A 22,474-nucleotide genomic window follows, 5' to 3' on the forward strand; every position below is an offset into this window, starting at 1 on the left:
TAAAAAAGTAGTCGTTACTTTTTGAAATCGTAGCCTTTTTGAAATGTGAAATGTTATGTCATTTCAAAAATATCTTTAGAGAAATTCGAGAATGCTTTTTTTCTATAAAAGAAAAATATAGGGTACACTAGTCGTTGTAATATTTTATGTAAAAAGTCTATTTCTTACAATAGTACATTGAACGTTGGATTGTAGTTTTGTCTTTATTCTAATTAATGATTTGAGGTACATAAGTACTTCTTTACTTTAAATGAGTGTAAGTACATTGAGTGCTTTGAGATATATATTTGTACATAGTCATGTCAAGTGTTTTCTTTATGTTGTATTTTTCAAAGTCTTCAGAGAGAATGAGAACTAAAAGAAAGTCGACATTCTTTGAGAAGGATATTAACAAGGATTTGTTTCAGGAGGTATTTAATGCTTTGTACAAAGAGAATGATGACTTCAAGTAAGTCGACATTCTATGGTTTTGTAAAAAGGTAACTAGAGTCCTTTCAAAAACATATTATATTTGTATTTCTTTGTGTAGCCGATTTTATGTTTTTTGTCTTCTTCTTATATTAAAAACATTTCTTTTAAAGAAGGTAACTAGAGTCTTTTCAAAAATACATTATATTTGTTTTTTTTTGTGTAGCCGATTTTATGTTTTTGTCTTCTTATATTAAAAACATTTCTTTAAAGAAAGTAACTAAAGTCTTTTCAAAAACATATTATATTTGTTTTTCTCTATGTAGCCGATTTTATGTTTTTGTCTTTTTCCTACATTTCTTTTTCATGTTGTCTTGTATATAGTGTAAGGTACAATTATTACATGACAAAATATCTTTTTCATAAAGGGTTGTAAGAAGGTACAATTATTAGTTTTCAAAAAGGAGCTTTTTGAAACTATCGTATACTTTTATGATATAGTTTTTATGAATGAGTATGTAATATGCATGTTCCTGAAGGTTCTGTTACATATGACTCTAAAGAAGAAAAAAAAGTCTTCATCTTGAGGTAGCCGATCTCTTCATTTGAACTTTAGGAATGCATGGCTCATCAAGCTTTTTCTTCAAGGAGTATGATTGCACTAGTTGTACTTGAACAGGAAGTCTCCATCCTTTTTGGGTGAGATATCCTTGCATCAAATACTCGTTAGTTTTATGGCAAAACATATTCAGTCATAATATAACATGTTTCAAGAGGACATATTATCATATTATATGAAATCAAATACGACAGTGTATTATATTATGTGACATCAAAACAAAGTTTCTCAACACAACTCACCCCAACAAACATCTTTGGTTCAATCAAAGCCAACATGGATCCAGAGGCCAATCAACTATCAATCAGACCCAAGATAAGTGACAACACGTCACTCGTCACCCTTGAGAATCTAGACTGATAAGATGACATATGTTGCACACATAGCTCACCTCAACGGTTGACCCTGACCCAATAACAATGGGCCAAAAATAAGTGATGCATCATATAAAATTCTGTTATAGAAAAATAAAATGCCATAAAAAGGCGATATGAGCTTACGAAAATCAATCTCCAAATAAGTGAGTTCATATAAAAGAGCCGATTCGAAAAACAAGGTTTTAAATCAAAACCAATAAAGGTAGATGAAATATAGAGTAATCATATGCAAACAAGATGCCAATTGATAATTTTTCATAAACCTTATGTAAGCAAAGGCAATCAAGATCACATCAATAACAATGAGCATGACCAATATAAGCAAGCTATATAGAGAAATATCTCAATTTGGATTAAAAACTAAAAGCTATTATGCGACAACAATAACATATAACATTAAAAAAGGGATAAAACACATATAGAGAATCTCAAGGAACCATATAGAAAACCAAGAGTATACACAAGTACAACTAATCATGGATACTCAAAGAGATCAAAATTCATGTATATGCAATAATCTAATAACTTTAAAGCCACATATCCTATACAAAAGCTATGAAGGATCACATACGATATATATAGAAACACCATGATTTCACATAAGATACTAACATACTCAAAATATATTTTGAATTATCATGCTTACACAAGAGACAATAAAACAATAGCTCACTTAAAAGGAGATTTTAAGAAAAAACTCTAATTTCAATTTAATTTGAGAACACGTTTAATTTTTTAACTCAAAATACCGAAAACAATTTTGAAATGACACATAAAAACATGCATAGACATATGTCCATGACATATAAATATGAAGATGATATACCAATAGAGCAATCTCATGAGAGCATACAATGGCATATAATATTAAAAAAAGGCCAAAACACATATAGAGATTCTCAATAAATCATATAGAAAACCAAGAGTTTACACAAGTATAACCTCTATGACAAATATCGTGAGATTTATAAAAACCTTGCAGATATATTGCGAGATTTATAAAAATTCTGCCGATATATCATGAGAAATTGCCTGAAAGTTTAAAATTGCAATTTCACTCGAAATTTTCAAATTGTGACAAATATCATGATATTTGTATTTTTAAAAGATATTTATTGTCTAAACCCCCAAGATTTTTATTTTTAAATGTGTTTTATTTATATTTTTTATAAAAAATAATTTTTATATTTTTTAATTTATTTTTAATTCCCAAGATTTTTCTGAAAAAATGCAAGATTTATGAAGAATTTCAAAATCTCTTGAGTTTTTGCCAATCAAGATTTTGTTGTTTTTAACTTTTGTCACTATGAGTACAACTAATCATAGATACTCACAAAGAGATCAAAATTCATGTATATGCAATAATTTAATAACTTTAAAGCCACATATCCTATACAAAAGCTATGAAGGATCATATAAGATATGCATAGGAACACCATGATTACACAAGCGACATTAAAACACTAGCTCACTTAAAAAGAGATTTAAAAAAAAACTCTAATTTCAATTTAATTTGAGAACACATCTAATTTTTTAACCCAAAATACCAAAAACAATTTTGAAATGGCACATAAAAATATGCATAGACATATGTCCACGACACATAAATATGAAGATGATATACTAATAGAGCAATCTCATGAGAGCATACAAATCATGAAAGCACCACATAGAATTCAAAGAACATGCTTTTGACACGTGCATAAAGTCACCAATAATCCAAATAGTGTTAAGAAACCCAAAATAAATATGTATCCTTTGAATGAACACGTACCTGAGAGCATACAATTATATATTTTTGTATTAAAAATAATAATAATATGGAGAACTTCCCGGAAGGAGCTTAAGAATGGACTACTTATGAGATAAAGGGCCATTAAAATAATATTTCATTAAAAGACATTTCATAAAAACTCTAATTCTAATTGATTTAAAAAACACATTTTATATGCCCAATAAATAACCATAATGTTTTTAAACAAATTTGAAAAAATATATCATAAATATCTTTTAAAGATTTAACAAAAGATACATACCAAAATACGAGAGCCTAGAGTCCAAGCCATATATCAATCCAAATTTTCCTTTCGAAGCATGAACTCGGACAAGATACCAAGATCAACAATCCCTTGCTCTGATACCATGTAATGAAATATGCGAAAAAACAAAACAAGAGCCTCAAAGGGCTTACAATAACATAAACACAAAGTGCACATGCACAAGTCCACCAAGGGATAATACAAGGTGCCAAATAGGAAATACAAACCACTAAGGGCAATACCATACATTAAAGAACAAAAGCAAGATTAAAAATAAATAACATTTTAATTTTACTCATAATATACTTATAAAATGAGTTAGAATGCTTTAGAAGAACATTAAAGAGCAAGAGGGGGGTTCACCCCTATTTATACACAAGTGGTAGTCTCAAGTAGAGCTGTTGATTGTTCCAATAGCTATAAATATAGTTGTTGGATTCTATGTTGACTAGTCTAAAAAGAACCCATCAGCTCTATTTGGTCTTTGACCAAATAGTTCTTATAAAAACATAAAAAAATAAAAGGCAAAATAAAGTAAAAGTACTAATTTGCCTTTAATGGGCACAACTTATTACAAGGATTGAAATGACCAAAATACTCCTAATGAGTATTTACTTATTACATCATTATATATATAACTCTCCGCAGAAGGGCATGGGCGCCTGTGCCATTTCTGGGGAGCCTACCCTGTAATCTATGTCACATAAACATGGCCCGACATGGGTACCTCGCAGCACGGGTATGTGCTGGGCCTGGGTTGGGTCCAACTGGGACCCAACCCGAACCTCAACTCTCTCTCTCTCTCTCTCTTTGTTTTGCTATTTTGCTTGCCCGAGGAGAAAGAGGAAGAAAAACAAGAGCAGTAGGAGAAGAGAAAGAAAAAAGAGAGGTACCTACCTCCTCCTTGCTTCTTGATCTTCTTCTTCTCTTGCTTGTGGGGGTCCTTCTCGTTTTTCTTTCCATTGAGAGAGAGAGAGAGAGAGAGAGAGAGAGAGAGAGAGAGAGAGAGAGAGGCTTTGGGAATGGGGTTTACAAAGTACCCCTTTAAAAAAAAAGGAAAAAATTTTCAAACACCCCGTTATTTAAAAAAACAAATCATTTTACCCTTTGTTCCTCTTTTTACATTTAAAATATTGTTTCTTTCATTTTAAAATGTTACACACACACACACACGTACACACATTTTTCGAACTTGCTGTGTCGTACCGTACCCATGTGACAGCCTGCAATGCAAACATGGGGGCTGCTTTCCATGGTGGGTGGGTTTGGTCTGATTTGCATTTTGCAGAAGGTGCCACAGCAGGTGCTGCCATGACACCCTCTTCCACATGATGCAAATGCACCCTAAAAGTGTTTATTCCTGCCCTTCATGTGATGAACGACTTGTTTTTTTATAAGTTTTTCTATGTTTAATGCATAGACACTGATAACTTCGATATTTTGACAATATCGTGATATTGTCGGTCAGCTTATATTTTCTCTAGATTTTCAAAATATCGTCAGAACAAAAATTGTCATGATATTATCACAAGATATTCTCGAGATTGTCAAAGAACATGTTTTTCTATATATTTTAAGTATCTTTTTTTGTTTCTTTTATATTTTAAAAACTTTTCTAATTGTTTCTTTGTATTTTTGCAAGGAAATATTATAAAAACCTATTTCAAAATATAAAATTTTCAATATTTTCTCAAGATTTTTTTTGAGAAAAACAATTTTTTGAAAAGCTCCTGAGAAAAATCTTGCCAAGAACTATACTGGTGACTATGGTTTAATGTGTTATCTATGTCACAGGAACTCGGCCAAGTAGGTGCCGCACCCACGTCGGGTGCGGCACCCGTTGCGGTCAACCTGACCGTGGGTACGGTCAACACACCCAGGGTCATTTATGTCCAACTTTTAGACTATATATATATATATATATAATTTTTTATATTTTTTGCCGCACCCAAGTTTTATGAAAGTGCCGCACCCGCACCCATGTGACATAGAGTGTTATATATTGTTTTCCTTCAAAGAGTTTCTTTTGCATTTTAAGTTTAGGCTGATAACATGCCCTGGCAGGGATTTTGGCTTGTTGCACTGGGCGGTTGATCCAAGCAGATGCAGGAGGTTGCTGGAGAACGTGGTGGTTATCTGCATGGACGAGGCGGTATTCTCTTCTTTCTAGTACCTTTTACGATGTCTTTGATTTGTCATTGACCTAGGAAAGAGGAAAACAGTTTAGGAAGAGCCATCATTCCCCAGCAAAGTGGTGGAAGGCGGGTTCCTGCATTTGTCCATTGGAATCAAAATTACCAGGTATCCTGTGGTGGTTCCTCCACTTGTTTGGTAGGAGCTGTTAGTGCACGTCACCATGTGTTGGGACGTTGCAAGTTCAAAACCCAATGGTATGTTGTGTAACTGGTGGGGGTCTCCCAACCCGGGGTCTGCCTAACCTCAGCTTGCCTTTAAAAAAAAAACCATGCTTACAATGGATACGATACTTATCCATCCATTTTACATGAATGCTTACTTAAATGGACAGAATGGGGCTTTCTTCGGTTAGCATGCAAACCTCAGAAGCTTGAGAGTGTAAGATAGGAGTCCTGTATACCTTTTCCTTGTCCATTCAAGCCCTTAGATTTTCTTGTGGTAGAATTTTATTCTTTCCGCTGCAGCCTTGGACAGTGATGACCTGCTCTATCTAAAGGAGCAGATGGAAGCTGAGGAAGATGCTGAGCGTCTTCTACGACGCACAGAGAAGCGAGCATTTGCTGCCTTTAAGATATCCTTATGTGATTCACAACCGTTTGACTGTTCCTTTGTAATGTGTAGTTGAATGTGAATATGTTCTTTCCTTAATTAATCTACACAAAGCTGCTAGTTTGGCAGATTCATCACCTGCATCATTGCCGTTGAACTTACGTGTAGAACCGAAACCTAAGAGCGGCATCAGGTGATATTTTGTGGATCCAGACTCTTTTAGTTGCAATAGTACGATCGCTGCTACTAGGACTTTTTTGTTGGTTCTAATTGTGTTATTTGTATAAAACCAGGCAGCAAAACCTTCTGAAGAACATTGTTGAAATCAAACCGAAGCGGCACAGGATTTCTAGCCCCTCCGGAGGGACTCAGGCAAACCAATCGAGCCCAGCTTCTAGCACTAGAGAGTCAATGAAGGGAAAAATAGATCAAGGCACATCCAAGGACTTGCTGAGATCCGTCAGGGACGAGCAAACTGATAAGAAACCAGACGAGGCTGTCAAATGCTTGCTAGGTTTGGTTTATGAGAGCTCTGATGAGGATTGAGCACAGAGAATAGGATGAGATATTCCTGGAGCAATGGGGTAGGCTGCAGATTGCTTTGTACGAATTATCATCTAAATCGGTTTCATTTTTTTTTTGTCCTTTTTTCCCATATGTTCCTAATTCCCTGGTAGGTGTAGCTTCTTTCCTTTCCTCCTATTTGATGTCCTCCCACGCGGATTGTGCATTCTGGGTGGGTCTTCATTTCGTCTCTTGAGAGGTTTAATACAATATTGCTGCTGGTTCCAGTTAGAAACATTTGTTTTTCTCAAACAAATCTTGTTTTTAAAAATATAAAAAAGTATAATAAAAACATTGAGAATATAAATATATCCGTGGAAATATAAATCACATTAGTAACGTGATGTGATGATATCGAGATAAAAACATGATGTTTTATAAATAAGTGATTTTGAAAATATCGTGTTTTTCTGAAGATTATATCAGTTTTGGAAATGTCACGACATAATCGAGATATTTAAAAAAAGGCCGATATTTGCGACTATGCTCTACACCTCCAAAGGAGATAAGATATCACTGTCTTCTATTTCGCCAAAGCCTTGACAATGGTGATGCAGTCTCATTCTTCCTCTTCTCTCTGAAGCGGTACCATTGATGGCTCTCAAGAAGTCAACAAAAGGATTCTTGTGTCAAACCCTAAAATAAGGGTTCACACAAGGGTAGAAGTCTCTTCACCATCCCACGTGGTTTCCCCAAAAAAGTAAACTATCATGCCCGCAATAACCCTGGATGGCTCTTCATACAACTATATGCCCTATGAGGGCATTTTTGTAACCCAAAATAAGAGGCATATTTTCACCCATCCCTACTTTGTCAATAATGCCTGAATTTACCGTGTTCGAAATACTCGCAACTATTTCCAAAGTCCATAGAAACTCTGCTCCACTTCAACTTAGTTGATCCATCTCTATTACCGACGGTTCAACCCTTTGCACTCCATCCGAAAAGGTCTTCCAGATTTGTTCTTGTCATCACGCCCCATTTCGAATCCTCACACCTCATAGTTGATCCATCTTTATTATCTAGTTAAGTGAACACGATCTTTAGAGGATTTACTCATAGTTGACATTCAAAGGAACAAAGGAATGAAAAATAAAAAAGGGTAGATGAACTAAATTGGGCATCTAGGGTTTCATTACTCATAAGTTTTCCTCTCTTCGAGATGAGTCTCCTTATCAATCCGACAATACCCCTAACAACCCTTTACACGACCTTTATTGGAAACTGACCCTTACTTCAAGGTTTGGGTCTTGGACGCCTTACTAATGGTCCAACTACAAATCCGATCATAACTAGAAAGGAAAACAAAACAAAAAAACAAATTTTGTTTTTGATTCACAACTCCGTAACAAAAGAAGGTTCAAGAATCTTGTGTTTCATAGTCAATTAAAACTAGGGGTGGGTAACAGACCGGGCTGCCCAATGAGTCAAGCTGACCCAGACTGCCATGTGCTGGGTTTGGGTCAAGTTTTTAAGCCTTGACCCATTAGATACTGGACCAAAACCGACCTGTTATATACATGGGCTGAACCCAGTCGGCCCATGGGCTACAAGGCCGGCCTGATGAGCCTGAGCAATTTAATTAATTTTTAATAATATAAAATTTTAAAAAGTATGTAGTTTCACAGTAACTGGGTCATTATTGATATTTACTTAATTAGTTGCATTAATTTTATAGAAACTAGAAAGATAATTAATTGGGTACATAAATAGTTGATAATTATTAGTATTTACCTAATTAGTTGGACTAATTAATTTTATGAGAATGCTGGTTTATTTAAGTATTAGGTTTTCTGGCATTTTTTTCTCCATCTCTTTATCACCTTCACTCTCCAAATTGCAACTCCTCCATCATCAAGTAAACAACAGCATGAGCAAGTACAAATGACTACAGGCATATTGTCTAACTTGTATTCAGGTCTCATAGTTTCATACAGTATTACACCTTATATTTTACACAAAATCATTCTGGATGTAATAGGTTGCCTGTTTACACAGCACACATACACAGTCTCTCTCTCTCTCCACTTGTGGGTTTGAATTTGAACCACGGGTGAAAATTACAATAATATTTTTATTTATTTATTTACTTTTACATCGGGTCCTCCACACTGGTGTTAGCCCCTCATAGCTTTGATAGTTACTTCGATGTAGAGTGTTTGAAACGTGTGTATAAATTCTGTGCCATCTTTATGGCTTCGGTTTATAAATATTTTATATGAAAGAACTAAAAGAGTTCATATAACAAGAGGTGGTGATATACAAACAAGGATATATTACTAGTCAGACTAACCGAATCTATTTTAAATTGAGCCAAGGGCTTTTTGGTTAGAATATGTTTGCCTTATTGGCATTTTTGGTTTTTTCTCAGCTTGATTTTTGGCAGAGCTGAATATATAGCATTTCATCCATAGCCAAATTGATCTTAGGTGCGTTATACATGTAGATAATTATGACATTCTTTTAAATGGGCCTTCAACTCATTCTAACCGACGTAAGTTCATTTTCTTTTGAAGTAGATTCAAGTTGAGTCATTAGATGTTGGCTGGCTGTCCTTATTTTGTTGGTTGGTTAGTCATGCAAATGTACAGGTGTAAGTATTTTTTCCTTCACCATAGCATATTTAGATGCACCTAAATATGCAGATGATGACACTACAAGAAATTTCACTTTTACTGGTGTATTTTTAGCAGCCTTAAAAACTGCTACTGGCACACACAAAGCGCCAATAATTTTGCCAGTAAAGAGTGATTCGGTGAAACTTTTACTGGTGCACTTTTAGTGTCATTAAAAATCACATTTACTGGTGTACAGAGTCTGCGCCACTAAAAACTTCACCGACAAACTCTTTACCGGTGCACTTTCCGTGCCAGTAAAAACTTTTCATGCGCCAATAAAGATCTTTATTGGTTAGAAGAGAAATTTTTACTGGCGCCAATTTAGCACGCCAGTGCATAAGCATAACGTTCACTTATTCAACCCTACATATGCACAACATTTTGCATGCATTCTTATACATTCAATACTGCATAAACACAATATTCACATACATTCAACCCCCCATAACTTGAACATTCACTTATTCAACCCTCCATAACTCCATCAACCTTTCAAAAAACATAATATTTACACATACATACATAAATTTATCGTTCTTCAAACCTTCATAACTCCAACATTCACATATTCGACCCTACAAAAAATACAACATCTATGCATACATTCAATATATTTACATACATTCAATCCTCCGTAACTCCAACATTCACATATTCAACCCAGCATTTACATACATTCAACCATGAATAAGCATAAAATTCAAATACAATCGCATAATCCTACATAAGCGCAACATCCATATAGATTCAACTAGTAGTAGAGATTTGAACTTAAAAGCTTATAAGATTAGAAAATATTCATGCATATAAACAATGTTAGATAAAAAAAATAAGTTCAGTTTCAAATATATACAAACAATTTTATAGTTCATGAATTACATAAATGATGACATCTCAGAACAGGAGGTACACCATGCTTGTATACAAGGATTGCGTATAAAATAGACGAAAGAATTACACACACACACACACACACACACACACACACACATATATATATATATATATATATATATATATATATATATATATATATATATATATATATATATATATATATATATATATATATATATATATAGAGAGAGAGAGAGAGAGAGAGAGAGAGAGAGAGAGAGAGAGAGAGAGAGAGAGAGAGAGAGAGAGTAATGGGTACTTGCTAAATCAAATGTGCTAAATGAGTTTTTTTAGGTTTTTTCGTTTTATTTTTAAATTCTGACCATACATATGTGATCTATGTACTTGATTTTATACAAATCAACTCTTGTAGTGTTCGATTAAGACACATGTGTGAGTTTTTATAACGTTCAAAAAATCAATGATGCAAAATCTTTGTAAATTTTTGAGGCTCCAAATATCATTTTTCCATCGAAAACACATTATCCAGGTGTGGATTCCTCATAAATCGACCATGCCCAACACATTTATGGGGTTGAAACTGCAAAAAAATATCAAAAGAGTAGAAAAACCCATTTAGCATGTTTCATTTAACATATTTCATTTAGCACATACCCATATATATATATATATATATATATATATATATATATATATATATATATATATATATATATATATATATATATATGTGTGTGTGTGTGTGTGTGTGTGTGTGTGTGTGTGTGTGTGTGTGAGAGAGAGAGAGAGAGAGAGAGAGAGAGAGAGAGAGAGAGAGGATGGTTTAATTATATACTTAATTTTTTAATGTTTACCTAAAAATGCAAAACCCCTAAAATCTAAAACGTACAAGAAAAAATTAGATTTATCATGCATTGACTTACTAAATTGCAAAGATATGGATTGTCACGCATTCACTCAATAAATTACAATAATAGCAATTAAAATGCAAAACCCCTCAAATCTTCTCTAAAAAAATGGATTTAGCATGCATTCATTCATAAAATCGCAAAAAATAGAGATTAAAATACAAAACCCTTAACATTTAAAGCATACATAAAAAAAATCAGATTTAGCATGCATTCACTTAATAAATTTGGATTTAGAATGCATTCACTCAATAAATTACAAAAATATGAACTAAAATGCAAACCCCCTAAAATGTATAAAGCATACATGACAAAAAAATCAGATTTAACATGAATTTAGACAATAAATTACAATAATAACAATTAAAATACAAAACTCTAAAATCTAACATGAAAAAAATCAAATTTAGCATGCATTCACTTAATAAATTACAAAAATATGGATTATAATACAGAACCCTTAAAATTTAAAGTGTACTTGAAACCAAAGATTGGATTTAGCATGCATTCACTCAATAAGTTATAAAAATATAGATTAAAATGTAAAATCCTAAAATCTAAAGCATGCATGAGAAAAAAAATAGATTTAGCATACATTTACTCAATAAATTGCAAAATTATAGATTATGTTCCAAACCCCTAAAATTTAAAGAGAGCATCAAACTCTTCTTTTGTTGAAGGAGAATGTTTGCCTTTATTAACGTCTTTTCAACAAGGATTGCATGTGTGCGTGATCTCCAATAATCAATGCTGGTGTAAATCAGTTAAGGCTGTGCTGAAGGTCATCAAACATAAGTTCCAATGTGTGTTTTAACCAATGCTTTTATTTGTGACAATGTTTTGTTTAAGGGTCCTTTGTTGGCCATGGGCTATGCTCTTTTCTTGCTTCGGTCTTGTAATAATTTGCTATAGAAAGATAAGCTATTGGATTGGTTATTCTTCGAGGGCGATCTTTTGTAATTCTTTTAATTCTTTAATATGAATTTGGGGTAACCCCCAACATTCTTTTTTAAAAAAATATATGAAAAAATCAGATTTATCATGCAATCACTCAATAAATTGCAATAATAGTAATAAAAGAAAAACTCCTAAAATCTAAAGCATACATGAAAAAAATTGGATTTAGCATGAATTTATTCAATAAATTGCAAAAATATAGATTATAATCCAAAACTTTTAAAATCTAAAGCATACTTAAAACCAATAATCATATTTACCCCTAAAATCTAAAGCATACTTTTTTAGGTATGGCAGGTTGACTCAACCTGCCATACCTATGGTTATTATTTTGACAACGTAAAACTTTGAGGCTAGGACCCCTACCCCAAGGCCTATGCTATGTGTTGGATTGCGCAGAGAGGCGTCACTTATGAGAATCGAACCTTGACTACCCATCTTTCTACCAAGGACCGTCCTCACTACGCCAACCCCTTAGGGCATCTAAAACATACTTGAAATAAAAAATCAGATTTAACATGCATTCACTCAATAAATTGCAAAATTATAGATTATAATCCAAAACTTCTAAAATCTAAAGCATATTAAAAAAATAGATTTAGCATGCATTCATTCAATAAATTACAAAAGTATGAATTGAAATGCAAAATTACTGCAAAATCCCTAAAATTTAAAGCATATGTTTGCTAGTCCTCGAGCAAACTTTACTCTTAAGCTAAGAGAAGGCAAAGCCTACATGCAAAACAAAAGCAATGATGCAAAACTAATATACAATATCTAACTCACTTTCATAGGAATCATAATTACATTTAGCGTATGCAACAAGCCCATTAAACCCTTGGGTTACCCCAATGGATGAGTAAGGTCTTGTGAGGGTTTCCAATGATGATACCTACAAACATCTCTATCATGCATACTTATACAATTTTTAAAAACATTAGGCAATTAGAGCTATTTTCAACAAATATATTTTATGAAATCACATTCTTTCTCATTTTTCAAATCAGCAATGCCTCCACAGTAAAAAAATTATCTATCTATTTCTTTAGAATTCAAGATTGTCTATGCTTTATTCTTAGAGAAACTTGCCTACTCATGTCATCATCTACTATCATTACACCAATGCTTTTGCACAGTTTTACAAAAATTTTCAAAGCAATGTTTTTCTTTAAGCTCTTCTTATATTTGTATTCATTTATTCTTTTGAGCACTATGCCAATTTTTGGATTTCGTGACCCATGTAACGAGCTTTAGGCTAGTGACTCCTAGGCCAGACGACCTTAGAGCACTAGACACAGAGTGTCCCTCAGACTTAATCATTTGAGTCACTATACCCTAGATTTTCATAGCTACTTATAATTTTTTTTCCTATCGTTTGCAATGTCTCCACTGATCGGGCTTTCTAATGGATCCATGTAGCGAGCTTTGGGTCAGTGGCTCCCAAGCCAGATGGCTTTAGGGCACTAGGTGTAGAACACCCCTTAGACTTAATTGCTCGAATCCAAAAGGCCTCCTATGTCGATTAGACAGAGAGTTTTGATAGTCCTAGCTGCCTTATTCGCATAAGCACAAGCACTTTAACTCATGTCTGAACTCAACTACTAAGGATCTTATTCATATGAGTGCATGCACTTCAACTTGTGCCTTAGCCTAGCTATTAAAGATGAAACAACTAAAAACATTAAAATACAACTTGTTTGCTCTTGCTTTCTTTACTTGCTAACATTACTCATTTTTTAAAAAATTCAGTGCATCTACATCCATATAAATCAAAGTAGAATCTAACAATTATAAACAAGTATTTTCTTCAAAAATTATATAAATAATCTATTAATCTAAATCCATTTTTGAAAAAATTTCTACATGAAGCTTAAAAATCATCTCAAAATGCCAAAGACATGAAAAAACAATCATATATTGTTAAAATTTTGCTTTAAACATGCCTAATTTTATAAGTTTTAATAAAATTCACACATGGACAGAAAAATGTTAAGGTATGCATTATACCTTCCCCCATGCTTGAATGTCACTATCCTCAGTGGTACTCTCCCATGCTTAAATGAAACTATATGAATGCATGAGTGCACACAAAGAACAACATAAAAGGGGAAAAGGAAAGATACAACTTGATATATGCTAGAGCTCGCTTGATAAGATGCCTCATTCTGTACTACCATGCTTATGCATGGCTCCTCAATGTCCTGTATACTACAAAAACTCATACACATTGAAACACATTAAATCATAATATATGCATGACTCTATCCTAATTCTATTCAAAACAAACCAAAAAAAAAAAATCATCCTATCTGCCATGAGTTGCCTCTCATGCAACACAAAGTTTTACGTCTTCATCTAGATGGATCTCTATTTACCTTTTCTCATCCATGAGATCAATGGACTCAAGGTTATGCTCAATCGGGAGGTCTGAGATATATAGTTTCATCCTTTGCTCTGTCCACTATGTGTCCTAAAACTATATACCCTGCTGGTCCATGAAATGACTCTTTTCCCCACTATGAACGAGATTAGTCTTCATACATTTTTGAAGATCTTTTTGAAACTTGTGAGAACAATTCTTAGATAATGAGCCATAAACCGAAAAGCCATCCATCCGGCTTTCCAACTGTGGCAGATCAGATTGCTCCCATCGAGGACTAGTGTCATCCACATGAAAACATTCATCATTTTCTATCATTCTTATAGCAGTATCAAAGATGTTTAATTGCATTTTCTTATTGCCAAATGAGACATCCATCACCCCAATAAAACAAATAATATAAGCATTGATAGTGACCAAGAATGGTCTGCTCAGAATGTTGGGGATCTAGTGAACAACATCAGTGCCTTCCATGTCCAAAATAAAAAATCAACGAGAAAATAAAAATCCTTGACTTTGACTAACACATCCTCAAATATTTCATGAGGAATCTTGGTAGACCCGTCGACCAATTTTAGAGTGATCGAGGTGGGTTTTATGTCTCAAATCCCAAAAGTATCATACAAGGAACCTAGCAAGACATTTACACTGGCCCCAAGATTGAGCAAGGCACACTCGATGATTATGTTCCCTATAACACAATAGATGATCAGTGTTCTAGGATTCTTGAGTTTAGGTAGAGTCCGGTGCTGAAGCACCGATCTCACCTACTTAGTCAAGAAAATATTCTTGGACAACGATCTTGATTTTCTTTTTTAGGTGTAAAGTTTTGCATATGCAGGCACTTGCTGGATGACATCTAACAGGAGAAGGTTGATGTGGACTTGCTTGAATAGTTCAAGCATTTTCTGTATTCTCTTTCCTTGTTTGCCGAAAGGTCTAGACTTTTCAAGTGCTTGAGGAAAGGGTATGGGGGATCATAGGAAGTAGAAGGCTTTTCCTGCAAACTCTCTCCCTTTTCCTCCACATGGTTCTGAGGTGGTGACTGAGAAGGTGTGGATGTAAGAGTATCCATTCTCTCAGTCACCTCCTTGTGATAATCCTTACTAGTACGTAAGGCTAGAACAACCTTGGCTTGCTCATGATGAGAATATGTGAAATGCAAGCTAGACTGGGCCAGTTCCTTGCCTTTAGGGTTGACCAGAGGTTGGCTACGCAGTGTTTCTTCACTTCTCTTGCTTAAGGTTTCTGCCAATTGCCCCATCTATATCTCAAGTTTTGAGATTAATTGGGTATGAGAATTGAGATTGGCCTTTATGCCAGTGAATGCTTGCAAGATCTTCTCCTCAAAAGTCTGACTCAATGAAGTCTCTTTCTGAGCATTTTACCTTAGCAGAGGTGAGTTCTGTGGCGCTGGTCTTTAAAAATTACCAAACCCATTGGGTCTCCTTTGGTTTTGGTTTGGAGCCAGGGTATTTCATGGATTTCTTAACTCAAAATTAGGGTGGTTTCGCCAACCCAGATTATAAGTAGGTGTATATGGATCATGCACCAATCTGGCGAAACCTTGGGCAACATTCACTTGCTCCTGAATAAACTGAAGATAGTGATGTGCTGCCTGACAGTCTGTTATATAGTGTCCAGGGTGATTAGACTTTTGTAATCGTTATTTTAAAACATATCTTTCATTGAAATACTTTGGAAAATTGCCAATCAAGTAATAAAACCGACTTTCTACTTTCGTGGTGAGTTCGGATCGATCCACAGGAAACGAAGTATACTCAATTTAAAATTGAAATTTGTACTTTATTGATAACAAACTTGTTCAATTACAAGGAATAATACAACAAAAATTAAATTGAACAAGTATGAAAAGAAAAACTATGAAGTGAGTCCAAAGCTTTACAAAATAAGCTAATCTACAACTTTGCATCACCTGCAAAACACAAAAACGAAGTTAGTATGGATATTAAAAAAAAATAGACAAGCTAAATTTATACTAATATTAAAACTACGTATTATCCTAAAACACTAATTACACTTAAAAATGACAAATAGCAAGGACTAATTAGACTAATTATACGAACCTAATGCTACACTAACTCTATACTTATACTAATATTCTTATAAAAACATTAGAAACAAATTTATAAAAGCTACATAAAATAGGAAATGACAACTATGCCCCATACGCAACCCTAAACCCTAATTTCTGATAGATGTTCAGAAACCAAACAATAGATGGCTTAAACAGGGTCTGATTGAAGTAATTTTTGTTCTGTTGAATTTCTGACTCAATCAGAAATCCAACACAACTTTTGGATTATGAATATCAATCCAGGAGCTCTAGATATAGGCATTGCAAATTCAGTTAGAATTCTGTGACAAGTCTATCGAGAAGAACTAATAATGCAAGAACGAAACTAGCAACGAAACGATAACCTAAATGCTAATTACGCTACTGAACATGCAGATATAACTTACTACACTAAGTACGCAATAAAACTACAGAAAAGCGCAGCCCTAATGATAAATGCTTTTCTCACAAGCCGACAACTCTGGCTAGAAACAAAATTCTAGCCGGTTTTGGCTTAGGAGACTAAAATGGTTGCAACAAAGTTACAAAACATAAAATACAACTAATTTAACCTAACTACACCCTATATCAGATTAATTACTAACTAAACGAAGCTTAAAACATGCTGTATAGTATACTAACAAAAAAATTCACCTACTTAGAGAACACCTCAATCGACTAGAGTAACTCTAGTCGATTTTCGGCTTTCAAGCAAATCAAATGCTAAAAAATAACAATCACTAAAACTAACCAATCTAACTTATCTAAACTAATCTACACATGATATACTAACTAATAATCATCTAAACACCTACTAAAAACACAATTTTAACAGGAAATTAACAAATCTAATTAACTATGCAATACCAACATCGACTAACATGGAAATAAAACCACTTAATGCTAACACAAAAACTACACTAATTACATAAATAAAAACCAGTGAACAAACCTAAATTAATACCAAATTAGCTCACTAATTAACAGGGAAACTAACAGAAATCTATTACTAACACAGAAAATAGCAACTAAGTATACCCTACCTGCAAAAAATGCCTAAATCGGGTAGAAGCACTCTACCCGATTTTTGTCATTTGAGTGCACTTAATCAACAAAATAGATGCTAAACAAAAGACAACACTTCTACAGAATTAAAAACACTTATAGACATTCCGAAGTATCTAATCTATGTTAATCAGACAAGATGAAGGTCTAATACAAATCGACTCCAACCGGCTAGAAGCACTCTAGTCGGTTTGGGGGCCAAATTGCAATTGACTACAATGAAGCCTTCAAAACATCAAAACATGTAAGCAAATGCATTTCTAATTGCATTTCACTCACTACAAAAAATAGACTGCAATTAATCTACTAGAAATTATGCCAAATTACGTAAAATAACCTACCGAGAAACCTAAATCCACTATGTCCCCAACCGGCTAGAAGCACTCTAGCCGTTTTTGGCGCAACTAGAGGAATCAACTCAAGTAAGCATTGAAACACAAAAACAAAAATAAAACATGCAATCTAGACTCGACCTAGATGCTGGTCTGTGCACACACACTACACTAAGGCTGACAAAATGGATTAGAGAACGCACACAACAGAAAACAAAACAATCATGCATATTGGGTTTTAGCTAAAAGGAAGAGAGAGGAAGACATACCATGCGTGGGGCTGTTCGATGAATGGAGAGGTAGATGGTGAGAGGATTAACGGTGCTGCTGCTACGCTCCTAATGCTGCACCTTGCTGCAGTGAGTAGGGTGGAGATGCTCTGAAGATGGAGTATGAACCGATTGAATCGAGTGGTGAAGAAGACCGGGATGGTAGAGTCGGTCGATCCTTGTTGGGGCAGACAACACCTTAAGAAGGAATGACGCACTCCACAAGCTGATCCACCTGAAAAACACAACAATGAAACATCAGCAAGCTGCATGGATGAGAAGAAGTGGAAAACATGGAAGAAGAAGAAGAAAAATGGAGAAGAAGAGAGGGGCAGCTCAATGGAGATGCAATGAAATCTCATGCAAAACCAAGAGGAAGGAGAAGAGGAGGCATGGTGGCTGAAGTGGGAGACGTGAGGGATTGAGACTCAGTACATTTGGGTGCAAATCCCTAGGTAAAAAATGATTGCCTAGGGTTTTGTGTTACTTTTTATAGCAAAAATCCATAATTTTGCTATTTTCAGAAAAGAGATTAAAATAAAAGAAATTGCTGGGTGCCTATTTTGAGGGGCTTTTTAGTAAATAAATTTTGAAATGGGTTTAGGTCTTGTTTTGGGTTAGATCTCAGTGTTTTTGCATTGATCCAAGGCCCATAATGGCTGTTTGGATCGAATCTTGACCCTGTTTGCCCCGAGGTCTGAACCCATGCACTGAAAATGCAATAACTTTCTTGTTTTAATTCCGATTCGAGTGAAATTCGAATCATATCTCATTCATGTTTAAATGCATCTAAATATGAGTTTGAAACCTAAAAATAATGCTTTAATGCATGATTATTGTGTTATCTTGATGCACAATTCATGCTTCATCAAATACCCCCATGCTAGAATGATTGCTAGTCCCTAGCAATTTACACTACCTCGACTATGAGAATATGAACTAGCCAAATAAAGTATAAATTTTTATTAAACTAACTCACTTTCGTAGGAATCATAGTTGCATTTAGCTCATGCAACAAGCCCTTTTTAAACCCTTGGGTTACTCCAGTAGACGAGCAAGGTCTTGTGAGAGTTTGCAGAGATGCTACGCACAAACATCAATGCCATACATAAATTCAAATTCTTTCTCAAAAATGTTAAGAAGTTCAAGAAATTAATTTTAGCAAACATTTCCTGTAATTTTCATTCTCAGAACATAGTTAGAGATTCTATGCCTCCATGCTAAAAACTTTCCTTTCACTTTTCTAAAAATTGCATTTATTTATGATTGTTTCTCAAAAAATTGTATATTGTCATGTTAATGTTCATTTTTCATCATTTGTATGTCTTTCTGCACAATCTTTTATTCTACTTCTAAGCAATGAATTTTCTTTCATTAAGCTCTCATTTTCTTTTTCATTGGATTTTAAATTTTTCTAATTTTCAATTCTTTTCTTTTCTTTCAATTTGATGGCATGCACGTGGTCTGCTTCTATGCCCTGTGTAATGTCAATATCTTTTTATACTTCTTTTTTTTTGTATGTCAAAGATATTGCCTAAGACACAAAAGTGACTTCCTTTATTTACCCTTTCGACATGAGCCTCAGACACTTCAACTTGTGTCTGATCTCAGCTACTAAGGATCACAAAGATTTTCATTCTCCTTTTCAAATAAAATTCAAACGCTTCAACTTGCGTCTAAGCCTATCTTACTAAAGATTATGAAATTATCCAAACAACCTAACACATGCTCTTTTACTTTTGAGCTCAAACTTTTTATTTCTATTTTTCATTTACTTAGTAATTTATTTCAAACTGTGCATACTTATACTTTGTGATTCGAAATTAGCTTTTCACATTCAAATACAGTCTTTTCTTTGAACTTTACATAAATACTCACTCTTTTTAGCTTTGTTCAGAAAATTTTTTCCTCATGGGGCTTTTAAAAATTTCTAAAATGTCAGATTATGTCAAAAACATTCATATATGCTAATTTTTTTTTGAAACGCCTAATTTTATGAGTTTTACTTACCTAAACAGGATAAACAAAACAAATAGTGTGTATCTACTGAACCACCCCCATGCTAGAATGGCACTGTCCCTAGCGGCATGCAGAATGTGAGAATGTAATGTAGATGCACACTAAAGACCTAGAAATAAAGACGGGATAAAGGATATATACAACCTGATATTGCAGGGCCTCTTGAGCTTATGCTTGACTTGATCACGCTCCACCACTATGCATATTCAAATGCATAATTTTTAGCTGACCTTGCCAATTTCTGCTTTAGAAGCCGTATCATGAATCTGGTAACCTATACTCACACACTATACTATAAATAACCCTGCATTAATTAAAGCAAATGTAAGCTCACATGAAATCAAATAACTAAACAAAACTGTTTAAACTGAAAATTCTAATCCTAATATATACATATACTACATCACTCCGCTCAGACCCTATTCTTTTGCGTGATCCCAGACCTCACACTCACCGGCCTATAAGGCATCTGAAATGTAGGGCTTCAGTCTTTGCCCATTCACCTTGAACGTGCCTTTGGTACGTGGGTCAAATAATGTCACTGCCCCATGCAAAAACACTTCTTTCACAATGTAAGGTCCATCCCATCATGACCTCAACTTTCCTGGGAACAAATGCAGATGAGAATTGAATAGCCAAACTTTCTGCTCTGGCTCAAACACTTATCTGACAATGTGCTTATCATGAAAGGCCTTAGTGCGAGCTTTATATAACTTGGCATTCTCGTATGTATCATTCTTGAGCTCTTCCAGCTCAGTGAGCTGCAAAGAACGTTCTCTGCCAGCCTGGGTCATATCAAAATTAAACTTTTTAATTGCCCAGTAGGCCCTATGTTCCAATTTGATAGGGAGGTGGCATGCTTTTCCAAAAATAAGCCGGTATGACAACATGCCTATAGAGGTCTTGAATGAAGTCGGGTATGCCCATAGGACATTGTCTAAGCGCTGGGACCAATCCTTGCGGTCCAAGCAGACTGTCTTCTCTAAAATCCGCTTCATCTCCCTATTTGAAACCTCAACCTGTCCACTGGTCTAGGGATGATAAGGAGTGGTGAATCTATGGTTGACAGAGTATTTTCTCAACAGAAAAGCTACCCGTACGTTCCTAAAATGCTTGACACCATCACTAATCATCGCACGCGACACACCAAAGTGACTAAAGATATTATGCTTAATGAACTTAAGCATGACTCTATGATCATTGGCTTTGGTTGCAACTGCCTCAACCCATTTGGACACATAGTCCACCACCACTAAGATATACAGATTGCCAAATGATGGCAAGAACAGACCCATGAAATCTATGCCCCATACATAAAAAATCTCTATAACTAGAATTGGGAGCAAGGGCATCATGCCCCTCTTGGACATGTTCCCTGTCTGCTGACATCTGAAACACTTTTTGCAAAACTCATGAGTGTCTCTGTGGAGTGTGGGCCAAAAAAATCCAGACTGCAAAACCTTTGCAGCTATCTTCCTACTGCTAAAATGCCCTCCACAAGCTAAAGAATGACAAAAACTTAGGATGGACTCATACTCCTCCTCTAGGACGCACCTCCTAATGATCTGATCCATGCAATATCTGAACAACTCTGGTTCATCCCAATAATACTGCCTCACCTGTGCTAAAAATCACTCTCGCTCATTCTTATTCCAATGCACAAGTATCTGCCTCGAAACCAGATAGGTCACAATGTTTGTGAACCAAGGTAAATGCGAAGTGCCGACAACCATGATCTGCTCATCGGGAAACGAATCATTGATCGATCTTTGGTTTTGAGTGAAATCCATGATCAGTCTGAAAAGACGGTCTGCTACTATATTCTCACTATCTTCTTATCTCAAATCTCAAGATCAAACTCTTGTAGCATCGAAACCCATCGGATGAGCCTCAGTTTGGTATCTTTCTTGCTGAAAAGATACTTCAATGCAGCATGATCAGAATAGACAACCACCTTGGAACCGAAAAGATAGGACCTAAATTTGTCCAATGCGAACACTACAACAAGCAGTTCCTTCTTTGTCGCAGTGTAATTCAATTGTGCATCGGTCAGAGTTCTGCTCGCGTAGTAAATCAAATAGGGTTCTTGACAATCCTTTGTCCTAAAATGGCCCCCATCGCATAGTTGAACGCATCACACATAATCTCAAATGGTAGCATCCAATCCAGAGATCTCAAAATGGGTGCAGTGGTCAAGGCATCTTTGAGTATCTCAAATGCCTTCATGCAATCCTTATCA

General features: G+C 34.7%; 1 protein-coding gene across 3 annotated transcripts in view; it reads left to right on the forward strand.

The window, feature by feature from the left end:
- LOC149832408 (ankyrin repeat protein) overlaps nt 1-7,008 on the forward strand; it is a 47,782-nt gene extending 40,774 nt beyond the window's left edge. The window contains exons 3-6 of one of the 3 annotated variants that reach the window (XM_090012452.1): nt 5,547-5,595; nt 6,104-6,210; nt 6,299-6,381; nt 6,482-7,008. In XM_090012452.1, coding sequence (XP_089868578.1) covers nt 5,547-5,595; nt 6,104-6,210; nt 6,299-6,381; nt 6,482-6,734 — 492 coding nt within the window. In that variant the 3' untranslated portion in view covers nt 6,735-7,008. The remainder of the gene's footprint in view (nt 1-5,546; nt 5,596-6,103; nt 6,211-6,298; nt 6,382-6,481) is intronic. The other 2 variants (XM_090012450.1, XM_090012451.1) reach the window with 2 other exon arrangements.
- The last annotated feature ends 15,466 nt before the right edge of the window (nt 7,009-22,474 follow it).

The sequence above is a fragment of the Nuphar pumila genome, chromosome 7 (genome assembly GCF_984573655.1).
Source record: "Nuphar pumila chromosome 7, dmNupPumi1.hap1.1, whole genome shotgun sequence".
Taxonomy (NCBI): Eukaryota; Viridiplantae; Streptophyta; class Magnoliopsida; order Nymphaeales; family Nymphaeaceae; genus Nuphar; species Nuphar pumila.